Below are 18,573 nucleotides of genomic sequence, written 5' to 3'. Positions count from 1 at the left end.
AGAAATATACAAGATACTATTACTTAAAATTAATAAAAAATGTGGAAATGGTCTCGAAACATTGTTAAGTGAAAAGCATAGTCAGAGAATCAGGATATATATTGTGCCAGTTGTGGTAAACACACACACATACATGGAGAAGAGACTGGATATACACTGAAGTATTACATTGTTTCTTAATTTTATACTCAGAAAAAAATATTTTTCTAAAGTATATCATTAAGTAAAATGATGACCATTAGCATGAATATAAGTAATAGTTAAAACTTGGAATCACTTGTGATCATTTTGTAGTGTACAGAAATATCAAATCACAATGTTGTGCACCTGGACCTAACAGTGTTGTAGTTCAAGTATAATTTAATTTTAAAAAATAAATAAAATTTTAATTGCCTTATTTTAGGACCATCTTGCCAATTTCTACAAGAAAGCTTGTTAGAATATTGACTGGGATTGCACTCAATCTATAGATCAGCTATGGGATAACTGGCTTCTTAATAGTACATCTTAATGGGTTGAGTCATTCAACCCATGAACACATTATTATATCTCTCCATTTACTTATATCTCTAATTTTTCTTTGAATTGTTTTTTAGTTTTCCATCTACAAATCTTGCACAATGTTTGTTAAATGTACTTGCAAGTATTTTTAAAAGTTCATTGTTTATGGAATTTTTCTTAATTTAATTATTGTTCATTGCTACATATAGAAATAATGGGAAGATATTTTTTATATTGACACTGTATATGTGATCTTGCTAAACTCAATTATTCTAGTAACTTCTTTTGCTAATTCCTTAGAATTTCTAAATATAATCATGCAATCTAGAGCTGAATACAATTTTACTTCTTCCTTTTCAAAAAACAAACAAACAAACAAAACTTGGGAATCACTTAATTTGACTCAGGTACTATATTGTATGTTTTAAACTTACCAAGTATTTAATTCTTCTAACAACTTTGTGAGGGACGTTCTGCTGCAACCCCATTTTACAGATAAGAAAGCTGAGGCACAGTGAGGTTAAGAGAACCTTGCATAAAGTCACAGAGCTAGTACATAGAGAAGCTGGAATTGGAACCCAGGCAGTCTGACTCCAGAGTTGGACTCCCTTAGCCTCTAAGCTGTACTGCCTCTCAAACAACTAATAATGGAAAATCGATTCTGTATTTGAGCAATACAGGAATAAGAACCTTATTCAATACTACTGTCAGCTAACATACAAACCTGGACTACAGTTAACTAGCTCCATCCTCCTGAGAAACACCGTGCATAGGAATGAGACTCTCACACTGTTCGCTGTCTTCTGGAACCCTTAAAAAAAGACAATAGTTAGGAAAGCTTTAGACCTAAGGAACCCTTAAAAATGATCTATTCCACTGGCTGAGGCTTGAGGTCAGAACTAAGACAAGGTCAAGATTCCCCAACAAACTGTCCCAAATTCTTTTTAGAGTAGAATGTAAAAAGGTTTCTCTCTCTTAAAAAGAAAGAAATTGAAAAAAAACGGAGGCAATGTTATCATATTTTATTATGAATTTTGTTCAAACAAACAAATGTTTTCTACATTTAAATTTGTTTTAGCAAAACAGTAAGCACTTTGGTTGTACCTGTGAATCAAAACTTTTTTTTTTTAAAAAAAGCAGTTGGGAAGAAACTATCTTATCACCTGAAGGATCTGAACAAATTCTTTTATCTGGCATTGTACGTATAAAATTATAATCTTTTAAAAATTCTTCACAGAATCTCTAAAAAGCTAGGCCAGCATGATATGATTCCCAATTTACTTAGTAAACATTATTTTTTAAAAATCTATATTAGAACTTAACCTACCTCTGAATTCGATGTTTTCTGCATATAAAGGCAAAAATTCTTCTGATTCCCACCATCACAGGATCCCAATTATTATAATGGCACAGGAGAGTTACAATAAAAAATGAAAAAAATACAGGGATAGCGCCTGCAAAAAATAACCAAGAAAACTGCACCTAAAAATAAGAGATAGAAAAAAAACAAAACACCCACAATTATCATTGAGACAATTTTCCCTTTAACATAAGTTTTTCACTTATGATAACCTGCAGGAATAAATTAAAACACCAAGAAAATAATACTAATCTTTGACAACATATTAAGTATGTTATTATTAAATATAAGGATTCAGGACTTCAACATATTAACCACTTGCTTAAATTACCAACAAAAATACTTCTTGCTTGGAAAATAGCCTAAAGGAAAGCATGCTTTTCACTAATAAGTACAGGCATAGTACATCAGAAACAGAATTATGAAATTTTAAGCATTTGCCTTACACATCGCATTGCCCATTTTTTCTTTACTGATTACTGCCTGTTCTCAAGTTGATTCTTCCCCTTTAGTTCCTGAAGTCATTTTTCAAAACTCCCATTTTTGAAAAACTAGGTTATGCTATTGCCGTGATATGTTATGTTATGGTTCTTAAGACAGTACTTAAAACAGATGAAACTCAAGTAAAACTTTTGCAAACATTTTATTAATGAAATATAGCTTGATTAGCTAGTAACAAATGAAACAGAAATTTTCAAAAGGAAATCATGACTAAGTAAAGTAACGATTACAAAGAGAAAGACTTTCAGCGGTGAGGAGCCCTCAGATCGCCAAGCCTGACCCTCCAATCCATCATTTTATCAGGGTCGTCAAGAAAATTAAAAATAATGAGATGCCATAAAGTTACCCCCCCCCCAAAAAAATCATTCTTTCCTTTACCATCTAGATTCAACTAAGGATCAAAAACAATTGCTAAAAAGAGCCTGCACTGATTAACTATTGAGACTCAGCTGCAACACCCTGGTGGTTTGCTTTCAAAATAATGACAAAAACAGTAACTCCTATCTTTAAAGTAGGGAAGAAAAACTGCTTGCCCTCTCTAAGCATTAAAAAAATGAAGCTGAGAATCAAAGGCAAGACTCCCTCTGGTGGAAAACATATACTATTCCATTTCATACCACCCATTAGTCAGAGTAAAGGGGTTTTGTGAGAATAACGGTTTTTTTATGAGGGACTCATAATGCGTAACACAAGAGAAACCACTGATAACTTCTAACATGCATGTTCTGCTTGTATGGTACACACACACAGGCTGAGTCAGGATAAGAACACCCAGCAGTAAGTACTAAAACGCCTTCACACTGTTATCAAAGTATTGGTATAACATATTCTTGGAATATTTGCCAGAATATTTAATAATCTAGAAAAACCATGATGAACTTAAATGACTCAAGAACAGAAAAAGTATAAAAAACTTATGACTAATGAGAGTTAAAAATACAGATATAGTTGATAGAATGATTTCATGAATATTCAACTAAAAACCCTATTTTAGAACTGAAAAAAGCAAACTTTATAAAGGTAGGTAAAACTCTAGATGGCTTTTACAGGCAAAGTTCACTTTTAACAATGCAGTTATTTATATGGTGCCGAATAATAAAAAAAAAACTTTTAATTTGATTTCCAACAAGCTATGAAGACAATTTTTTTAAAATGAAGACATTTATTAACAACGAAAACTGCCTAAGTAAACAAAAAGAGTCTAATTCCTGAATATATCTGAATATAAACCTGAAAACAATCAGGGATGCTTCCTATTATACCAAATACCAATAGGTTAAAAAAATATATATTTTAAGCACAATAAATAAAGTTGATAAATGCTAAAATTTCAGAAACTATATATAAATATGCTTGGATAGTAGAATAAAAAAAAACCCAGGAAAGTAGGTTTCTCCTACCATGTTTCTATTACAGGTCTGGGGCATACCCTGCTACTTTTACCAGAAGGTATCTTCCTGCCCTCAATTCCCACCAAAGGCCCAGACTACTCATTTAACTGATTCCCTAATCTTGATGCAAAGACAATCAAGAAATGACTGTTGGTATGTTTTTCTAATCTATTATATATACATACATTTTTCCCTTGTGTTCTGCCTTCATCTTAAAATATCTGAACTAATGACATAATCATTTAATAAAATTAAATCTGCTGTTAAAGTTCTTTTTAAAAAATCCAAAAATAAAATTAACCTTCAATTTTTATCTTTCAAATCTGCAAAAAAGCCAATGTTTTCAAAATATCAGTATGTAAAGTTCATTTACACAGCAGTCTACCAAAATCCTCTAATAAGCAGCACTTCCCTAGTTTCACTAGAATAATTTTGGTTGATATTCAAGATTATGACCCTGAGATGTGGAAAGACCTGGATGTTATTTAAATCTATAAAAGGATTTAATGATGTATGACTTTAGTGTTACATATATTTTATAATATTCACATTTTTTGAAAATGCATGGTATATGTAAGATAAGTAATTCTCAATTACAAAGATTTCCATTCTTAACCATGCAAATAAATTAGAATTTATTGAACCATAAAACAAAATTAAATACCACAGAATTGTTTTTTTAAATAAAGAGGATACATATCACTGAGAGTATTTTGCCTTTATCCTAAAAACTGCATGAAGATCTAAAGAAAAATAAAAATCTGATTGTAACTTCTACACATTATAAGCCTTTGGGCTTTCAAGTATTTTCTTCAAATTATATTAAACCAAACCACACACACACATCATTTTGTTACTTAATATTGGCATTAAAAGCTTACAAATATTGAACTGAGTGATAAAAGGCTACACATCTTTTCGTGTTAGCCAGTGGCACATCTTTTTCTCCCTAGTACCCCTAGAACCACTAAAGAAACTTCTCCCTTTGGGCTGCTGGGAGGGACCCTCCACCCCAATTCTCTTTTCTGCAATGTTATCATGGTCAGCATTTATCACAAGAACCCTCACATTCAGACCAGGACTTCACAGACGAGGGAAGGAGCACCTGCCCTGGTGAGTCCAGACAGAAATGAGCGATCACTGAGAAACGACGTTATTCCTGTGCCGCTCACATCTATGGGAGTATTAACAGAGTGTTAAGAAACCTTTGGAGTCTATCTGAGAGATCAAAACACTACTATTTATATGATTAAACTATATCCCCTATTCCATACCACTGACTCACCAAAGAACATTTGGAACACAATCAGCTCCAAAACTGGAGAACTATATATAAAGACACTGCCCTTAATTTAGAAATTAAGGAAAAATATTGAAAGGCTAAAAAATGCAACACATTATCCATTTCTTTGGTACTTTTTATATCTCTTTGTAGTAAAACAGCTTGGAAGAGTAGGCATCAAGTATTATTCATGATCATCTTTATAATTTAGTCACATTCCTTACCTTTCATTAGCTCTGTTTTAACAATACACTTAAAATATCTAATAAATAGTTTGCCTTACCTTTTGCATACACATATCAGCTATTATGGACAGAGGTATTGTAAGGCTTAGTGCAAGTGTGCCTATCAGTGATGAGGTAAGAAAGCAGCCCCTAAAAAGAAAAAAAAGAAAATATACATTTCCATATCAAAAAAGTAAAAGAACCAAAGAAAAACAATGATCAAAAACTATCTATCTTACAATATAGGCAAGAGAGATCAGGAGCAAAAATAAAAGCTCAGGATGGACTAAGACATAATAAAAAATAGAGTTACTAAGATCATTCTTACAGTTTATCTTCAAATATTAAAAATCCAATACATAAGTATACAAATTTCAAGACTTTATGCTATTTTCTAGATCTGCTTACAGACGCTATTCAACTTTTGATGTATAGCTTATATTTTATTAACATTTTAAATAAAACTGTCAAAAGAGTTCTTATAGTTTTGTGATAATGATACTTAGCTAACAAAGGAAACAGCTATATTGAAATTTCAGGACAATACCACATAACACAGACTTTAACCAAGTGATAAGCCAACAGGTGGGTCTGTCATTAAAGCAAAAATATCTCACCCTCATTAAAAACTAAAGTAGTCTTTAGATGTGTGCTGCTCTTTTGATTTGGCTTAATATCAGAAAAAAAGAACTTGAGTATTTTTCAGGGATATTTCCTTGTTGTTTTTCATTTTTCTAGCAATTGTCCTAACCAAAACCTAAGCTCTTCATTTTATTTTCACCTTGAACTATCAATGTTGGTATCAAATTTTGACATACCAATTGCATATAATTTTATACAGCTGAAGGAAAAAAATGAAGGAAAGCATTATATTGAATAGATATTTGGGTATATAAGAAGAAAATGAATTATAGGCCAAGATAAAACCATAATGTATAATAATTAGGACTACAGACCCATGGAAATTATAGGCAAGTAAATTCTAGCTCAGTATATGTTAGGATTAACAATGCTGTCCTACAATAAAAGAGGCTATCTCTTGATAAAGTGTCACTTCAAGTATTCACCAGAGGCTGGACAATTAGTTCTTATCGATGTGGTACAGAAAACTCAAGCGCTAGTCCACTATTCATGAACTGATCTGTGAAAAGAGGGTTCAGGGATCAAATATCGCCGATTTTAAATTTAAAAAGTTTTTAATAAATTAATTTATTGGCCACACTACAAGGCTTGCAGGCGGGATCTTAGTTCCAGGACCAGGAATCGAACCGGGGCCCCGGCAGTGAAAGCGCTGAGTCCTAACCACTGGACCACCAGGGAATTCTCTTGGTTTTTGTTTTTTTTTAATGCAGTATATGTTCTTAGAGATTTATAATGCAAAGTAGAATCACACTGAGTCTGAGATGAAGTATTAAAAACCCTGTTTGACTTATACCAGCTTTTCCTGATGGCTAAATACATCTGATTTGTTTTTTTAATTAATTAATTTACTTATTTATTTTTTGGCCGAGCCACGTGGCACACAGGACCTTAGTTTCCCAGCCAGGGATCGAACCTGTGCCCCCTGCAGTGGAAGCGCAGAGTCCTAACCACCAGACCACCAGGGAATTCCCCATTTGATCTATTATTCATTCAACATGCTCCAGGAAATGCTAAGACAGAGGACCAGGTGGATAATCTCACATCTATACTAGTGGTACAATATATGGAGTTAACAGTGCACTTAAAAAATTTTTTTCAAATAAACAATGAGTGACAAGTACACATCTTTAATTTCCAAAAAATTCACAACTGCACTTTTAAATCTTTAGTATACTACTCAGCACCTGATTATATATGCTGAAGTTTGTTGTCTATTTATAGTTAAACATACAATAATCTTGCCTTCCTAGAAAGAAATCATCATACACGCAAAGATTATGACTTCTGATTTAACTATTTTTAATGATCTAAAAAGGTATAAAATACGTAGATATGCTCCTTATAATTGTTTTGAGTTACCAACAACACCTAGAATTGAAGGGATATGAAGTTTGTTTCATTACTGACTAACTTACTGCTTTTGAGTTGTAACCATAAGTACTCTTAAATGCTTGAGTGTAGAAGTATATCTGAAAAATAAGCCTTTTTGAGGTCCTGAAAAATCCACCCCAGGTAAGGATAAACATAGCTTTGATCATAATATATGACCTTGAGTGTCCAGTTTAGTCAACAATAAACACTCATATACACAGTTGGGAATATAAATTGTGTTCCTTCTGTAGAGAATAACTTTGCAATTCTCTCAAAATCTAAAGTCTACACATTTGATTCAGTCTTTTCAGTATTTATCCTATAGAATACTTACATGTATATGCAAGAACATATATGAGGATGTTCAATGCCATACTATTTACAAAGCAAAAGACTACAAACTAAAATGTCTCTCAAGAAGGAACTGGTAAAACACATTATGTTCTATGCATTATGTTACATAATAGATTGGAGCATAACAGATTAGAGTACTACATAGGCTTGAAAAAATGAATCTAGTGGCTGATATGTAAAGATTTACAAGACAGTAATTTGTGTATAGAATGATATCCATAGTTTGCATGTTAAAAATAAAACAAATTGGAGGGGGGAGGATTAAGAGACTGATAACACACTTCTGTATATACAGACAATTTTGTAGAAGGCTTAGAAGTTAATAGTGATTGCCTCTGGGGAAAAGAAATGAAAATTTGGGGTAGAAGGGAGATTACCTTTTCACTGTAATCCGTTTCGTACATTTTTGTATGTATTACTCTCTTAATTTAAAAAAAGTTAAATACAGAAAGAATAAAAGTATTTCAAAACATGTTATTTATTATTTCTTTATTAACTGTAAAATTTTCCAAGGGAGCAAACTCAGGAAAGCTCACATAAGAGAGAGATTACATATGTCACAACTCATATTCATTCATCCCCAAAGCCTACATTAAAATCTGCTGACATAATGAAACTCTAGTGTATATATTTATTAAACATAACTCTCTCGATAAAGAACGAGTATTATAATATTTGTAAGTGGTATAGTCCATGTTTATTATGAGTCTCAATGTAATACAAACCATACTAAACCTTTCTCTCATCTAATATCCAAAAATTTTTAAAAATTATTTCTTTCAAATATGTAAAAACTCCTTGCTTTGAAACTTTCTAATCTAAGCTAAACTTAGAAAAGTAGGGAATACAAACTTCTGTTAAAATACAGTGAGTGCATAATTGTTTAAAGCATATGGTTCACTGGGTTGAACCCTATGAAACTGCCATCAAAAATGGTTTAAGACCAACAATTCCTTATGGTTCAACTAAGTTCAGTCAAAACACTACCAGTAAGCAGTTTCATCTGCCCAGGACCAAGAGTGGAAAGAGGCAAGAGAAATGATAGAACAAAAGAAGTGATAGGACAAAAGAATGAGACATATGTATGTATGTATTAATATATAAAATAAAATATGTAATTCTTTTTGGTTAAAAAAAAATGAGCACCTAAAATAATTTGTACAAAATGAGATTTTGATACCAAAGAGTTTTAGATCAGCAAAGGAATTTAATTACATAAATTACTACAATACAAAGTAAATCTTTAAGTACTACCCGAAAGGGAGTGAGTACAGAGGATATCAAGAAAATAGAGATATTTCCTTAATTGGAGAGGGGAGAGAAATGTAGGCAGAGCATTAAGGAAGACTTGATGGAAAAGGCTATTTTTATTGCAGTCTTTTGCAAGGGAAAACTAGTCAGTAGTCTTAAATGGTATATAATAAAATACATTTAGGAGTTTAAGTACAATTTGTGTTTCTTTTTAAGTTCATATTAGATGGAAACAGGACTAAGTATTAAGCTCTCTATTTGAAGTTTTCTTAAACTCCGTATATGATACTGTTGTCAAACTATTTTAAGATTATTATCATATATCAACATAGTTGATATTACAACATATCAAACTATGTTAAAATCTCAAGTTAATCAGCGCTTAGGGTTTATATATCTGCCTCACTCATATGAAAAGTCCTGAGAATGAACAAAACAAAAAAGTCTATGAACAACCAAACAGACATTCCAAAGTCTCCTGAATAAGCAAAGTCCCCAGATTCTCACTTAGAATTCATGTATTCATACCTGGGATACACATCTCCTAAGTGTGACTGTCCATTAGATAACGATGCCTTGAATTAGCATAACACTCTACTTTCTAAAACATTCTATAAATTCAGATCATTCATATTCACTTATTTGTTCAGCAAAATTCGTGAGCTCCTTCTATGTGCCAGCCACTACTCTATGCAATGGGTACACAGAAATCAAAAAACAAAACACAGTTCCTGCTCTAACGGAGCTACTGTATTAAGTTGTAAGTGTGTGGGGTGGGAGGGTGCGCAGGAGGGGCCGTCAGAAGACAGAAGAACTAGAAATGCTTAAACTAGCCAAAAGTCAATAAACTCATAACTAATAAATCACAGGGCAATAAACAGTACCTACCACAACCACAGGAACTCTGAGAGCACTGTTCCAATAAGGCCATTAATGATAATGCACATCAGTACTACTTTATTGGGAAACTCAAAGTCCTCAAATCCAGTATAATGAAGTAAAAAGAAACCTGGCCATAAGAGCAGCAGATTAAAGAGACCTACAAAACCTAAACACGTATAAAAGAGAGAAAAGTTAGTAACTGTGATTTATTTCAATTTTCCAAACTTACAACTCTACAATCAGAACACGTTAGATTTTGCACAAAGGACTTCAACAGGTTTCCTTAACTGAAATTTCTGTTACTTTTGTTTTTAAGTAAGTCTTATGGAGAGATCAACACAAGAAAAAACTTTATCAAGCAACTGGTGATCACTGAGTCTCAAGGTGCAACTATCCCCACTGTATGGAGCAAGTACTGCAGAACAAACCAATTAAATCAACTCACAAAGAAGGGTTGTTAACCTTAGATTATAATAATATAGCGTCCTACGACTTAAAGGAATAACCGGTGCGTGCATGTGTGTGTGTATTCAGTCTAAATTATTAAGAGGAACTAGACGGTTTACTCTCTGATTCGAATCATATTTATGTTTAAAGCACCCGTGCTATGCTAGGAATAACGGAGGAGGGTCCCCCAAAAAGATAAAATTCTTGCTTCCCGCCTTCCCAAGAGCTCATAAGCTAGTCTGTGAGATCACACACATACACCAACAGCTATTCAAGTATGAACTAAGCAGGGACTATGTGTAAAGGAAGGCTATAATATTTAGTGGTTAAGTGTGTGCTCTGCAGTCTGATTGCCCTGGGTTCCAATCCCAGCTCTACCATTCACTAGTACTGTAATCTTTAGGCAAACTTTAGGCAAGATGCTCAACCTCTTGTAAACCTCTGTTTTCCAATCTATAAGTGTAAAATAATATTTAATTAGGTTACTAGGAAGATTAGACAAACATATAAAATACAGCACAGTACCTGGCATGGAGTAAATAGTTAATAAAGGCTAGTTATTATTATTATAGAAACGTAAGCTTATATAAGACTATAACATGTGAATGTAAAGAAAAAAAATTATAATTTTATAGCAGTTTTTATTGGACTTTGTATATAGTTTTAACACCACAAATAATAAACTAGTATTTAGGATGCCTAGTTAAATCTTTATTTATTTATTTATTTATTTATTTATTTATTTATTTTTGGCTGCGTTGGGTCTTTGTTTCTGTGCGAGGGCGCTCTCCAGTTGCGGCAAGCGGGGGCCACTCCTCATCGCTGTGCGCGGGCCTCTCACTATCGCGGCCTCTCCTGTTGCGGAGCACAAGCTCCAGACGCGCAGGCTCGGTAGTTGTGGCTCGCGGGCTCTAGAGCGCAGGCTCAGTAGTTGTGGCGCACGGGCCTACTCGCTCCGCAGCATGTGGGATCCTCCCAGACCAGGGCTCGAACCCGTGTCCCCTGCATTGGCAGGCGGACTCTCAACCACTGCGCCACCAGGGAAGCCCGTAGGGTGCCTAGTTAAATCTTAATAGGGCTGGAGCACCTACTCTCATCTGCTGCTTAAGACTCACAGGACCTGCCTTCTCCGAAGGACTGTCTTGGACAGCGACCAAGTCTGCCTTTCCCAGGAAGTTCCCACCCCTCCCCACTCCACACCCTGTGCAGCCAAATCCTAATGGCTCTGGGCCAGGACAACACTGAGGAGTGCCCGGGCACATTACCTGCTCCCCCGGTGCTCCCTGCCCAGGGACCTGCAACGAGCTGGGCCACACCTCAACTGTACCGGAGATCACGCGGCTCTCTCCCCTTCTCTATTCTGCTCCTCTCGCTCCCTTGCCAGTGTTTCCTGCACAGCACCCCTTCAGTGACTCTCCCGCACCAAAGCCCTGTCTCGTACCCTGCCCCTAGGGAGCCCAACTTAAGACACCTAGTGATAAAAATAAAAATGAACAGAACAACACACGTACACAAGGCTTGTAGAGTATTAAAAAGTTCTTCTAATTAAAACACCAAAATCTGGCATTATCAAAAACCAAATCTTTTTTCTGTTCCCTGAACTATGAAACCTATGAAATCCCACATTAAGTAACAACTTTTGGATCTAGAGATAAAAGATCCAAATCACTTCACTTGTTCTCTAGACCCTCCAGAATGCAGCCACATGCACTTCTGCTCTTCCCTAAAGTGAACATTCCAGCACAATGGATCTACTCACTGTTCCCTGCTATGCTCTGCTCACATCCCAATGCCGAAAGAACCCTCTACATCCCAACCCTAACTACTACTTCTCCAATCCTATCTATTCTAAAGCCCATGTCAAATTCATATTGCTTTCCATATCATGGCACATATGAAGAAGATCAACCAAGTTATATGGCTGTGTACTACTCTCCTATAAGAGTAAATAAGCAATTTTTCTTGAAAGCTGCCGATCTTAAAAAAGAACACCGTAAAACATTAACATTTTAATCCATTCCAGATGGAATTTTCTATGACTTTAAAATAAGACATCATTAAAATTATCTTCATATTTAAAGTATACTTATTGAATTCTCTACTTGAAAGGAACTTGAGTGACCACCCAGTCTAGTGGCTTTTCAAAGGTTTTATTTTTGTTAATCTTTAGGTGAAGATATACAAACTATTTTTAGCAGAAAAATCATTTCTACAAATTAAATTATAATGCTAAAAAACCAACAAAGCAGAATTGCTCCAGCAGAAGCAGCAAAGGAGTCTGAGAACCAGACTCACACGTGCAACTCCACCTCCTTCCAACCTTCCCAGGATCCTCCGTAAATCAGCTACTAACCTAGTCCAATCTTCTCATTTTCAGATGAGTATGAGATAAATGAAGTTACAACAGCTAGGGTCCATGTCTCCTGGTTCCCTGTAACCTGCACTTTGATTTCTCATCACCATGCTTCTTTATCTATTGATATTCAGATATCTTTTGGATGATATCTTGTCAATGTGCTCTTCTTTTGCAATCCTAGATATCACAAGTTCTTTACTGAGCTGATTTCAGGCAAAGGAGAATTTATAAAAATCATATTAGGCATTTACCAAAATTAAGAATTGATGCCAGAAACTATAACTGGATAATTTGAAAATCTATGTCATAAAAGAATATGAGGGCTTCCCTGGGGCGCAGTGGTTGAGAGTCTGCCTGCCAATGCAGGGGACACGGGTTCGAGCCCTGGTCTGGGAGGATCCCATGTGCCGCGGAGCAGCTGGGCCCGTGAGCCACAATTACTGAGCCTGCGCGTCTGGAGCCTGTGCTCCGCAACAAGAGAGGCCGCGATAGTGAGAGGCCTGCGTACTGCGATGAAGAGTGGCCCCCGCTTGCCACAGCTGGAGAAAGCCCTCGCACAGAAACAAAGACCTAACACAGCCATAAATAAATAAATATTAAAAAAAAAAAATCACAACCCTAAGAGGTACAGAAAATATTTAAAAAAAAAAAAAAAAAAAGAATATGAGTCTTAAAGATAAAGTGCAAATGGAAAACCTTCAAAAGACCTACAATTTTTAGTAAAAACAAGTATATAGACTGAAACAGTATTATACGTATCATTTTGGGGCAGTTTCCCCAATCTTACACTTCTAACAATTCAAAAAAGGCAAAATGTATAATACAACATGTATACACTCACATGCTTATAACAGCATAACCTGTCATATCAGTGAGGAAAATATCTGATTCACAGGCTGAAGACATTAATTCCAAAAAGGTGTTAGAAGGAATTTCTTTACCTCACACTGAGGGAATGAGCGTTTCCTCACAGGTGCACAACTATGCAGAACAAGGTAAGAGAAAAACATTGAAATTGGACTTCATAATCTTTAAAATCTAATGGTTTTAAAGAATCATATGGGGGAGTGGGGAGGAAGACTTCCCTATTCCCTCCAAAAAACAAAAACGAAACCCTAAGTTAATCATTCAGAGTACATAGCCTCACAAGTTAAACATAGTCTTACCAAAGAACATTGGAATATCCAACTTATCTTCTCTGTCTACTTTTCTCTTGATCATAACAATATAGACAGCATAGAGCATGGCTCCAACAAGAGACCAAATGGAACCTGTAAAAATCAAGATAATAATTTAAAGCATCTGTTCATTAACTCATTTATCACACACTTATTTAAAATCTGACACAGTCAGCTCCTATTTCAAGAAATGAGTATTCAAATATGAAAAGATAAAGTATAACCCACCTTATCCATGGCCTCCAGGAATATAGGAAGGAGTTTAAAGTATAAACAAATAAATGCAAAAACATTCACCTCAATGATCTAACCAATGTTATACATGTTATACTGCCAACATTTTGGTATTTAATTTTGAAATGCATACTTCATATTGTCCCCTACATAAGCAATTATGACACCTGACACAGCCAACTTAACAATGCTTCCTTCCCTCTCTAAGCTGGTGTTTATATTGTTCTCCCCACTGCCATGTATCATTTTTAATATACATTCTACCACCATCTTCAAGACCCTATTAAAGTCCACCACTGCCACCAAGCATCCTCTTTCTACTCCACTGAATTTCCATCCTTCGTGTCTTCTACTTTAGATAATGTAATACTTACTATAGTTAAATATAGTATTATTTTATTCTCTAGGGGCTTCATTTTGTCAATCATATATTATTGATTAAAATCAAAAACTCCTTGACAACTGCAAACACATAATTTATAGTTTTTAATGTTCTAAAATATCTAACATAATGTAGGGCTGACAGTACCTGCATAATAAATATGGATTCTCTTTAATATATTAACTCACTCGCAAGAACATTTACGTAAGCCTTTAAAAACAGCTGTATAGGGGCTTCCCTGGTGGCACAGTGGTTAAGAATCTGCCTGCCAATGCAGGGGACACGGGTTCGAGCCCTGGTCTGGGAAGATCCCACATGCCGCGGAGCAACTAAGCCCGTGTGCCACAACTACTGAGCCTGTGCTCTAGAGCCCGCGAGCCACAACTACTGAAGCCCGTGTGCCACAACTACTGAAGCCCGCGCGCCTAGAGCCTGTGCTCTGCAACAAGAGAAGCCACCACAATGAGAAGCCTGTGCCCCGCAACAAAGAGTAGCCCCCACTCACTGCAACTAGAGAAAGCCCGCGTGCAGCAGCGAAGACCCAATGCAGCCAAAAATTAAATAAATGAATAAATAAATAAATTAAAAAAAAAAAAAAAAAAACAGCTGTATAAGGTGTTGCCAGGTGACCATATTCAATACTTTAATCAATTATCCAAAAGTCCAGTGTTTCATTAAATCTATTTATTATTACTATTACTACTAAACTTTTTTTAAAAAGCAAAGGGAAAGCCTGTCAACAAAATCTCTCACACACACACAACAAATATATATATTGTTTTACACATACAGATCGGCTCTGGGTGAGAAAGAGGTAAGGCAGTTCAAGACACAGCTCCCTGGGCAGTAACCAGGAATAGTTTAGAAAGCATTGTTGTATTTAATAAACTTTAAATGTCTAAAGAAAGTATCCAGAAGGAGGGACTTCCCTGGTGGTCCAGCAGTTAAGGCTCCGCGCTCCCAATGCAGGGGGCCCAGGTTCAATACCTGGTCAGGAAGCTAGATCCCGCATGCCGCAACTAAAGATCCCACATGCCACAGCTAAAGATTCTGCATGCCACAACTAAGATCCTGCATGCTGCAATTAATACCCAGAGCAGCCAAGTAAATAAATAAATAAATAAATATTTAAATAAATAAATAAATAAATAAAAAATAAGTATCCAGAAGGAAACCAATTAAGTTAGATTCTGATTACCCTTCTTTTGTTAAATCTAAACAATGGATCAAAAACAAAGTGTTTACTGTAGTAGTAACTGTTTCAGGCAAGAATCAAAAGTGAATGACAAAATTAGCAGGTACAAGCATGATGGATAGGATATATGTATAGTCTCAGTATCTCTTACAAAATGATTATTACTTACAAAGGGAAAAATCAGTAACTACACTGGAGCAACCTGACACACAACTTTAAAATTAATGTCACCAGTAATGGAACAAATCAACATCATGTGCCTTCTGATATGATGTACTGATCAGGACACAATATCACTTCCATGGTATTCTCGCCAAAAATGCACAACATAAATTTAACCATAAGGAAATATCAGACAAACTCAGATTGAAGGACATTCTACAACACGAGTGGACAGTATCCTCCAAAAATATTATAGTTATGAAAGACAAAAAAAGACTGAGGGATAGTTCCAGATTAAAGAAAACTAAGGAAACATGACAACTAAATGCAACAAATGATGTTGGACCAGGAAAAGAACATTAGTGGAAAAAATGGTGAAATTTGAAAAGGATCTACAGACTAAATAAAAATTATTGTAATCATTGTTAGTTCCTGATTTTTAAACCTGTACTGTAGTTATGTACATTGCAAATAGTTAAAAGAATCTGGGGGAGGGCTATATGAGAGTTCTGTGAACTATTTTTAAATTTTTTTACATTATTTCCAAAGGAAAAGTTAAAAAAAAAAAAAAAGGCCTTGTTAGGGCCCACCCTGTGTGTGTGTGTATGCACGCAAGTGTGTGGACATGCACATGCATGATGACATGCACAGAACTTTTCTTGTATACTCTAACAGAAAGAATGCAGAGTCACATACTTACCTATTGGGTCTCTTCCAGCAGATTTTTCAGACTCTGACAGGTTTACCAGCACAACACCTCCGATGCTATGAGAATAAGAGTCATTACTGATAAGTAAAATAATAAATTCCTTAAAAAGACTAACCTCAAAGATCAAAATTATTTACAAGTAATAAAGACTAATCTCAACTTTGGGTAAAACTATCGAAGAATTAATGATTTAATTAATAATATCTAACAATATTATCAGTATAGTATAAGTGCTATACTTACATTAACTCACTTAATCCACATAAAATGCCCAATATTACCTTATAAGGAAGGTATTATTATTATTATCATCATTCCCATTTTACACATGAGAAAATTAATGCACAAAGAAATGAAGTAACTTGACCAAAATCACACAGCTGGGACTGAAATGCAGGCAGTCTACTTCCAGAGTCCAGTGTTCTTACCTGCTATGCTATCTTCTGCCTTTCAATTAGGAAAAAATTAACCAACTTGTCATCCCTCTTCCAATCTTTTTTGGCAATGTACAAATATCAAAACCCATATAAACCTAGCAATGGCACTAACTCTCACTGGTAAAACCAAAATTAATGGTAAAACTATCCTTAAATATTTAAATAATTAAATTAATCCCATTATTTTAATGTAAAAATAAGACCAAATTAAGGATGTAGAGAAATCAAGAGGTTATTCCTTCATTCAGCTGTTGCTTATTGAGCTAAACTTCGGGTTAAGCAACGAACAAGAGAGATGCGGTTCCTGTCCTCATGGAGCCTTATACTGTCTTTCTATTTCTATGTATCTTTCTACTTTTATTAAGACAATGAAAAGAAAAGGCATGAACTTTGAACAAAGTTGGATAAACCTCATCACTTCCCTCAGACAAATATACTGTATTTCCCTAATGCAAAAATATGTTTGGCTAAAACATGGGCCAATCATGCAAAAAGAATAAATTCCTAGTGTCCATAAAGTCTAAATGGTAAATTAGTTGGTTCAACCCGATTGCCCATGGAAACTACCATGGTCAAGTTACATTTATATCTAAAAGAAAGAAACACCACTTATGTGATTGCCAAGTGCCAGTCTCTACGATAATCACTTTCTATATATATCCCTCCAAACTTTAAAACAAGACTGCAAAGTAGTAGATGATACTATCATCATTTTGTCATCTAGGAAATCCTCTCAGAGAGTTTAGGGCAAGTGTCCAGGGGCAAAAAGCAGAGCTCTGATTCAAACCCACCTCTGGAAGTTCAGAAACACTAATCTTTCTGGTAAATTATTCTGCTACCTTCTCTGATTTCTGATTTTCTCTCACAAAAACAACAGCTTCATCAAACCAACACATCTTTTTTGAGTACTGACTGTGAGCGAAGCTTTATGCTAGGCCTTTGATGACACAAAGAAGTAGAAAACAAGGTTTTGACCTTCAAGGGTTTATAATCTCATAGGGATATAAAGTTAAATAAAGTAAAAGATTTAAATTAGTCATTAATGATACTTACGTATTGTATTACAAACAGTAATACAAAATTGCCAGATAATTTATACAGAAATAATTGAAAGATTGAGGCTGAGACAATCAGAGAAGACTGCAGGTTAGATTTCTAGAAGTGGGAGAAGTGAAAACTAAAAACTAAACAAAAAGCGGAACTTGTTTTAGGAAAAGGAAACAAACTTGGGAGCTTACGAGGATTACCAGGCAGTTAAACGTGAATGTCAGTACAACACTTAGTGGTCCACAGTCACGTGAATGGGAACCAGAGCTGCTTTGGGGTCCTCCCTCCAGTTACCCTCCCCAGGAAGGTTTCGAAAACTAGCCAAGGATGTGATGCAGAGCTGAGGAGCTTAATGTCCATTTAAAACCTTTTACCCTCATCTATCTTTGCCTATACAGTATATTATAACATAAACTATCGTCTATCATTACCAGAAATGCTTTAAACATTGCATTTTTAAGCAGAATAAACTAGCTATTACACTATATTCTTACCTTAAAATTACAGCTAATAGTTTAGAAAGAGTAAATCTATCTCCACTGTTACTTGGAAACATTGCAGCAAGGATTAAGGTAAAAAGTCCTATGGAGAGAAAAGGATAAAAAAAAGATACATTAGCTTAAATACTGTCAAAATTATTTATTACCAACTTGATTGTTTAAATAAG

General features: G+C 34.9%; 1 protein-coding gene and 1 long non-coding RNA gene across 4 annotated transcripts in view; one reads left to right on the top strand and one right to left on the bottom strand.

Moving 5' to 3' along the window:
• The window catches only part of SLC35F5 (solute carrier family 35 member F5), a 43,623-nt gene that overhangs the window by 2,563 nt on the left and 22,487 nt on the right, over nt 1-18,573 (bottom strand). The window contains exons 9-15 of one of the 3 annotated variants that reach the window (XM_082465868.1): nt 18,401-18,488; nt 16,414-16,478; nt 13,729-13,833; nt 9,766-9,925; nt 5,319-5,409; nt 1,829-1,983; nt 1,226-1,312 (exon numbers count right to left, since the gene is read on the bottom strand). In XM_082465868.1, coding sequence (XP_082321994.1) covers nt 1,237-1,312; nt 1,829-1,983; nt 5,319-5,409; nt 9,766-9,925; nt 13,729-13,833; nt 16,414-16,478; nt 18,401-18,488 — 740 coding nt within the window. In that variant the 3' untranslated portion in view covers nt 1,226-1,236. Of the gene's footprint in view, nt 1-1,225; nt 1,313-1,828; nt 1,984-5,318; nt 5,410-9,765; nt 9,926-13,503; nt 13,544-13,728; nt 13,834-16,410; nt 16,479-18,400; nt 18,489-18,573 lie in introns of those variants that run through there. The other 2 variants (XM_082465869.1, XR_014264911.1) reach the window with 2 other exon arrangements.
• LOC309662805 lies at nt 1,322-13,544 on the top strand. Its single transcript, XR_014264980.1, has 2 exons — nt 1,322-1,640; nt 12,876-13,544. It is a non-coding gene; the product is annotated as an uncharacterized lncRNA (long non-coding RNA).

Source organism: Balaenoptera physalus (assembly GCF_965194825.1).
Source record: "Balaenoptera physalus genome assembly, chromosome: 6".
In the NCBI taxonomy this organism is placed as follows: domain Eukaryota; kingdom Metazoa; phylum Chordata; class Mammalia; order Artiodactyla; family Balaenopteridae; genus Balaenoptera; species Balaenoptera physalus.
Note: the sequence above shows the minus strand (reverse complement) of the source record. Positions and strands in the feature narration are given on the sequence as shown.